This window comes from Alosa alosa, chromosome 3 (genome assembly GCF_017589495.1).
Source record: "Alosa alosa isolate M-15738 ecotype Scorff River chromosome 3, AALO_Geno_1.1, whole genome shotgun sequence".
Lineage (NCBI taxonomy): Eukaryota > Metazoa > Chordata > Actinopteri > Clupeiformes > Clupeidae > Alosa > Alosa alosa.
The window spans coordinates 37,346,265-37,354,334 of record NC_063191.1 but is presented as its reverse complement, the minus strand read 5'-3'; the positions used below and the strand labels follow the sequence as shown (position 1 = coordinate 37,354,334).

The window sequence follows — 8,070 nt, the reverse complement described above, 5'->3', positions numbered from 1 at the left end:
CAGTTCCCCCTAAAATTAAAATAATCACTCCCCCAACAACCAAAGGCCTGGCCTGGCAACAACACCTCCACCTCCACCTCCACCCCACCACCACCACCACCACCCCCCCCCCCCCCCCCCAACCACTCACTGGCGCAGCAAAGGATTATGGGATGTTGGAGTGTCTGAAGAGCACTGAAAAGCTACAGCCGTGTTAAATGAGGTGCTGGTGCTAATGTGAGAGAATGTCATTACAGCGCTCTGCAGTCAGTACTGATGGAGCCTCTGCCAGGCAGCTTTTATTAAAGCCAGCGTGTGTGTGTGTGTGTGTGTGGAGGGGGGAATGTTAATAAAGGCCTCAGACGTTAGACCTCTAGTATGAAATCATCTGTGCTCTGCGTCCCTCCCTCTCTCCCATCACTCTTATGCTGCCACTCTCTCTCTCCCTCTGATTCTCTCTTGGTCACTCTCTCTGCTCCCTCTCCCCCAATCCAATTTCTACATTTAGAACCTACATTTAGCCATCTATGAACAGACAAAGATATTAGGGAGACACACACACACACACACACAAGTGAAGTATTCTTTGTCTGTCTTTCCTGTGTATTCTTCAAAGTACTGTACAGCTCAAGCCGCTTCTGTACTGTACAACACAACATACAGAACCTCACCTCTTCACACGTGTGCACACAAAACAATCAAAACATGTATGTGTATGCATGTGCAACACAGACACACACACACGCGTGTGTACTCCCAACCACCTCTCACAATTATCTCCCTTCAGATGACCTTTCTGAAAACAAACCTTATGAAAAACATTACAGGTGTGTCAGAGGGCAACACTGTCAGACAGTAATTCACACTGAGGAGTGAATGGAGGGGGGGGGGGGGGGGGGAGAGAAAGAGAGAGAGAGAGAGAGAGAGAACCCTCTTATTTCCCTCGAGGCTTCTTTAACATGTCTGTGGGCTTTTTAGCCATGTGCAAATGAGGGGAGTCTCTGTGTCCCCTCCTGCTGTTTAAGCAGATTTGGGGGGGGGGAGGGGTGGGCGAGGTAAAAAAAAATAAAAAAATAAAAAAAAGCACCACCAGCTGTGGACCAAGGATCTTATTCTTTACGGCCCCGTGTTGGTAGTACTGCCCTGTCATGTTGTTTTGCACTCGTTTTTCCTCTCTCTCTCTCTCAGTCCATCATTGCCATCCTCCCTCCACCTTGCCTTGGCCATCATAATGGTATTAGTCAGGATGTCATCTTGCAGTGCAAAGTCTGATCTGACGGTGTACGGTTACTTAATATTCCCTGGCTCAGTTCATAGGGGATTGCCTTGTCATTACGCTCACAGGCTCATGGGTCATTCTGCACTTCACTGTCTGGACTCACACACTTCCTGTAAATTTGTAGTGCGTGTGTGTGTGTGTGTCCTGTGTCACTGTGGTTCTGGCGTACGCGTCTCTAATCTAGCTGACCACACGAGGAGCCTTGGGCCGATCAGCAGGACCACAAATTAGCCTGTTTAACAGGGCTCAGCGTCTGTGATGCTTAATGGTTTCAGCTTTAGAAAAGACCGGAGGGGACAAAAGAAAAGAGAAGAGAGAAGCTGCTGGACAACTACTGGGGCAGATGAAAGGGTAGGACGGACTAACAGATGACAAATCCTGCCCACCCTGTGAAGGCCAACTGTGGGCAAAGCTCCATTCTCACCCCAATCCCCTCCCAGCATAACTAACATGCCTCTTGTCCAGGATAGAAGGCCCATCTGTTGTTTGTTTAGGGAGGGGAGAGAGAGAGAGAGAGAGAGAGAGAGAGAGAGAGAGAGAGAGAGAGAGAGAGAGAGAGAGAGAGAGAGAGAGAGAGATATGGGGGGCTGGCTGTGTCCATGTGTGTGATGAGTGAAATGATATGTAAATTCAACTGACAGGCAAAACCTGAAACCTGAATTTTTAACCATCGTAAAAGGGTTTGTTTTTTTCTTTGTGCACGCTTTTGTGCATTTGTGTGTGTGTGTGTGTGAGAGAGAGATCTGTGTGTGTCAGTGTTGTTTACAAATTGTGATAACTGGTCATTTAAGGATTTACATGAGATTTCATGTGAGAGTGACTGTGTGTGTGTATGTGTGTTTGTGTTTGTGTGTGTGTGGGTGTGGGTGTTGATTAAAGACAATGGTATTGGGGTGTTTGACACAGATCCCGGTTATAGATTGGGGGGCTTCAGTCTGCAGGGGGGTTAATCTGACAAAAGAGGCTCTGAGCTTCTTATTACATTAACCTACATCAATGGCCAAAGCCCACTTACTGCATGTCCCTTTCACTACCAAAAGCACTCTCATAAACATGGCAAAAAAAGAGAGATCAATAATAAAGGGGGAGTTCACAAATATATGACCCCAAAAAGCTGTTGTGGTGGACATCTGTTTTGACATACACACTGGCCCTGCCTTCTCCGCAAGAGAGCTAATTTAGCAACACACATCGTGGCAAGGGATACGGGCAGGTGACGTCATGCAGGTGTACAGTTTCCAGGTGCGGGGAAGTGACTCAGAGTTCGTAATGGTGAGTTTTTGTCAGACTCTGTCTGGAAAGTTACACCAAAATAAGGTTCTGAGTATGGTGAATTGCCCATGGATTTCATTTCACATCCTAACATCCAACACCAAGCCCTAAAACTGCGCCCTGGCTAGCCTACCACATTGCACCAGGTTGGCAGCGTCGCTCATATTCGTTTGCCATGGCTCAGGCATAGGTCTACTGATGACGAGAAAAAAAGCTGACACTCAGCTAAACTTTCAATAACTCGCTATTCTTTGAAGCCTACCCCTCCTCAACCAACACCAAATCCAACTCCGACTCCAGTGACGGCAGACGTGCCGAAATTACGGTAAAGAGACATGGGGAAACTACGAGTAGCAAGGCAGTTTGTTTTACTTGTCGGTCAAATTCTGGTACTTTAAACCGCTCCCAAATCTTCAAGGGAAATTAATTTGGTTTGCCAGACATACAACTGCGCACTGCTGGAAAGTTCCATTCAAAATAGGGTCGATTCCATGTTGGCTTTCGCAAAATCAAAAAATAATCTTAACAGTAAGCTACACTCACTGATTAGAAATAGCATGTGGGCTATGCGTTTGTACGAGTAACCTAGTTACTCGTACAAACCTAAAACCGGACATAGGACGCTGCAACTAAAGAAAGCTTTCAGTAGGCCATGTTCAATTATATCAAGAAAACTCATGTTGTCTCTTACGACGGTCGATAAGTGGTCCAGATAATTGATTCAGTCGTCGAGACTGAAGAGATATATCAAATTCAACCCTAAAGGAGCTCTTGATCTCACCACATAGATTACTTTTATGAACTAATGCGGACATGGGAAAGGGATAATAACCTACGCTTAAAAGTCAGCCTATTATCTTCGCTATAATTTCTCCGAACGCAAAGCAATCCCTCAAACCTATGCAAAACATAACCTCCAATACAGCAACAAGTCCAAGTCTACATTGCAATAGCCTACATTATTTGAACTCTAAGATTTAGGCTGCACAAAATGTTGTGCGTAAAAATAAACACAGAGCACCTTACCTAAGAGCGCACACGCCATCATAAGCGTTTGAAAGCCCATCCTTGTTCCCCTTGCTCTCTTCACCCCTGTCAGTATAGTTGTATCCATCTTCGGCAGTCAGCAGCTTAACTTCCAAAATGAGCAAACGTCCAGCGACTCCGGTAGGAGATCTAATTGGGACACACCTGGATGGACTTACGGTTGTGTGCAGTAGGCTATATCGTCGTTCTCAAAATACTGGAAAATTATAGTCTCCAAAATAACAGAAAATGTTCGACCCTCGAACACGGTTCTGCTGCCTCGGTAGTCGTGGTAGTAAAACAATTCTATTCCAACTACCAAGCTATAACATGTCCCCGGTGACTGTTATAGTTAACAAAAATATTTCATTTTTTTCCAGGAGTGTTGCAACCCACGGCGCAGGTTTCGTAATGTCCGTAGGATAGCGTATGAGCCTACGCAAAGACAAAATTAGCTCAGTTCAGAGAGTACAGATAGCAAGCTTAAATCGTGAGGCACGGAATCCGCTCTTGTAATCCAACGCATACGGTCGCTATCCTGCAGAGGAAGCAGCGACTTTTTTACTCGGGGTGCTCCGGCTGCAGTCAGCGAGAGCGACCACGGGCGATGCTTCTCAGCGCTATCACCTTCAGAAATCTCTGCGCTCTGTCACATAAAAGATGATGCCCCCACAAAGAGAACTAGGCGGCCCAGCCCATTTTCACTTTCACGACCGCCTCAGCTGTTGCCACTTTGAGGATGACAATTAAAAGGAAAACTCGGTCATAAAATGCAATTCGTGCGCGTTGGGATGTTTCTCTCGTGCAAGTGAAGACGATGTTTAAATCCCTACGCAAAAGTCCATAGGCTGAGCTTCTGCAGATTCATCCGAGTGATTTTCATGTACAACACACACCAACATAAAATCCAAGCAAGCGTCTGTGGGTTGCTGGCTGCTGTGGCAGAGTGCAGACTAGTATAACATGCAAGAGGTCAGTGGCCGACGTTATGTCCGTTGAAAAAACTCCAATGGGTAATGGGCGGTAACTTTCTTCTCCCACCGGTACCAGTGTAAGCTTGTCACACTGTAGACACTCTGTTGTTTGTCAATAAAACATACCTTACAGGTTAAAATACACAGAGAGACTCGCGAATCCCGTTGGAGTCTCGGCTGGTTCTCACACACTCTGGTTTATGTCACCTTCGATTTATAACCTTGTAAAACACCCTCCAAATAGCACGCCGTTGTCTCTGCAACGCCGCAGCGAGGCTATTGTCATTGATAAAAGCGTGCGCTAGGTAGCCTAAACAAACACCCTTAGGCGTATCGGCGTGTCATAGCCTAGCACGTTTTCGTATATCCAAACTCCGCTTCTCTATGACTGAAGCTCCAATGTGGTGGTACTGACGGAATTCCCAAACAAATATTTCATTTCCTTGTCGTCTGGTAGGACGCTTCCCCGTACTCCCTCAATTTCAAAAGTGAACCCACGTCGCTGTTTCAGCCGAGAGGCCCGCCTACTAGGAGGCGACAAGGAGTCGTAACTCCTCCTGAATGAACAAATAAGGGGCTTCCCACGCAGGTGGAAGGCGTGAATAAGGCTAGCCTACTTAAATATTCAGCAAAGGGCAGTTAAATGATGTATGCTGAACGTCGATAAAAAAAATATGCCAAGAAATTGTCTTAAAATATGTAAAAGTTGTTACAATATCATTAAGTGCATCTACATTTTATAACAGTCAATGTGTCCAGCTCGAGAAAAAAAATGACATCGGATAGGATAGGTAGGCCTACTGATGCTGAAACTAGCATAGGCCTACATTAAAAATCCATTTGACCAAACCAAGAATGAAAGGATTATGATTATTCCACAAGAAAACAGGCACAGAAATTACGTGATTTTATGGGTTTGACATTGATATTATGAGATAGGCTATAACCTGCACATTACCGAGACGAGACACCTGCTCCATCTGGCATCATGTTTTTGTTTGTTTTTATGTATATAATGTTCGTAATTGTATGTAATGCTTTGTTTATTTTTTGTCTAGTTAAATGTATTTTCTCTTTATTTGCGTTATTTTTTGGTAGGTTTGTGTTATTCTTAGTCCTTTTTTTGCTGACAAGTCTGCTGATGCTGTGACGTTAAGTCAACTTAACGTTAAAGTCTATTGGGCTGAGGACCGAGCCATGGTTAATCGTTGACGTTGGCTTTTGTCCTGGGCCTCTGGTGTACTCCATCCGTGAACGGCGCTGCACTTCGGAAAGGGATTTCTCAGGACGGTTGTGGTGGACCTCTAGGTACATCTACACGAAACCGCCGGGTGAATTTTCTCTTACCGCTTTCACACCTTTAACGACACCGGTAAAGAAAAACTTTTGCACACACACACACACACACAGAGGTGTAACCGGCTAAATGTGCTGTAGTGCATATGCCAGACCAGTCGATGGCGCTGGCCGTGCAGAAGCTTCACGCTTAATTTTATGGAATCAGTGAGAAGAAAACATTGTTGAAACAGTTTGTTAAGCAGTCGCATGAAATAAGGAGACTACAGACAATTTGGTTTTCAATTCAACTGTTAAACTAATAAAGTTAATTTTCAAGGTATGTGACTGCTATGTGAAATTTCAAATGCTTAGGCCTAGTCTACGCATTGCATTAGGTCTGAGCACCACTGGAGAAAACATTAACATGCAGTAAGCTAATGTTTAACTAAGTCAAGCTAACGTGTGCTTCTAACTTAGCCACAAAAGGCTGATAGGCTACATTGTGCACATAAATCATGACGGGGAAGAAAAAACATTTTAATATGATAAATAAATGGTTTGGTTTGTTTTGACGTGTCAGGTCGAGTGCCGTGGCTATGTCGTCATAAAATTGCCGGCTTCGAACCTACAGGCATCTACACGGCGAAAGTTAGCCGGCGGTTTCAAAAATTCCCACTTCAGAAGCCGGTTTCAAAAACTCTCGGTTACAGTCTCCTAAACTGCCGGTGTTGTGTACACGCAAGGCGTAACCGATAACAAAACCTCACCGGTTTCACAAAAACGTAGTAGTGTTGTGTAGACGGCCCCTCTGTGAGAGATGTGTCGCTGCCGCAACCACTGGATTGACCTGCGAGCTTCAATGCTCTGCTGCTTGGAGTCTGGATTGAGTAACGTTAACGTTAATGTTAGAAGCAAGTTTGAAGAACTCTGATGGCAGTGATCTCACTGAACAACAAACGCTGTCTATTTCCACCGAGTTGCTAATCTGTAGGATCACCTACGACTTCAGACTGCTCATTGCTTCCAGTGCTCTCCAGACTGCCAGGATAACGTTAAATCCTCCGGGTTGGACACTGCTTTCATCATTGCCCTTGGACTATTCAGCCGGTTAACTAGATGAAACCAACTGGACTAAATTAACATGAGTTTTCTTTTTAAAATGTCTTATTAATTATTTATTTATTTATTTATGTTTCACATGTTGTATGTTTCACATGTTGTATGTGTCACAGGTAGGCTATACGCTGGCGATTACGCCGCTCCGTTAGGCATTTTTGTTATTTGTTTATTTGTGTCTTGTGTGTGAAGCTCTTCATGTGTGATGCTCTTCATGTTTGTCTGTAAGCACTTTGTGCTCAATGCTTGAAAAGTGCTATATAAATAAATATTATTATTATTATGACCGCCGCTAGCGAAGCGGTCATATAGGGATTGTCAAAGTTTTTTTTTTTTTCCCGTCATCTACTTCCTGAATTTTTGGTCAACGATACCCGGGACACCGAACCACCGGGGCACATGAAATTTGGTGGGTATGTAGCCCACCAAAATTTCGTTAGATCCCTGGGGCCCTCCCCGTGCTGGGCCCCGAACTGCAAAAAGCAGTTTCTCCTAAATAACTACCTGAACCGTGGCACTGAGGATGAAGAATCTTTTATGGTACGTTGGTCTCAAGGGCCCACATCAACCTGCCCCATAATCACTCATTTGTGATTTGCACCCCCCGGTAAAAAATGAAAATGCAATATTATTCTGCTTTAATCGCCCCTATCTTCAGTTAAGATGTTCAGAACTGCACCAAATTTTATGTGTATGATTGACCTGGCATTCTCTGGGGGTATGCCAAGTTTCGTAGAATTTCATCCATGGGGGGGTCTAAAAAAATTAGGTTATGTGTACATTTAGTGACTACACTCATTGGCCTGTAGATGGCGGTGCACACATATACACATGCACACACACACAGGCACCCACATACTATCGGTATTAGAACGGCCGATACATAATTACAAATTCAGTAGGATTAAAAGAAAGGCAAATATTCATCATCATGGCTGCATTTCCAGAATTGGCGATAAGTAGTCGTTTGTCCACTAGATGGTGCATCGTTGCAGTGAGACGTAATTTTGTTGGAAAAACAATGGACGCTTCCTACAAGGACTGTAGTTTACCGCAGAGAACGTCTAATAAGGATAGGACGATGTTCACATGAAATGTAATTCCCATTTCTTCTTGAAGCCGAAATAAATCTGAGGATGTTTATCG

The 8,070-nt window shown here is 44.4% G+C and overlaps 1 protein-coding gene across 1 annotated transcript in view; it reads right to left on the bottom strand.

The window, feature by feature from the left end:
* The window catches only part of LOC125291682 (immunoglobulin superfamily member 3-like), a 179,654-nt gene extending 174,657 nt beyond the window's left edge, over positions 1-4,997 (bottom strand). Inside the window, 1 exon segment of the mRNA XM_048238502.1 lies at positions 3,557-4,997. Within this exon segment, the coding sequence (XP_048094459.1) occupies positions 3,557-3,644 (88 nt within the window). The 5' untranslated portion in view covers positions 3,645-4,997.
* Between the last annotated feature and the right edge of the window lie 3,073 nt (positions 4,998-8,070).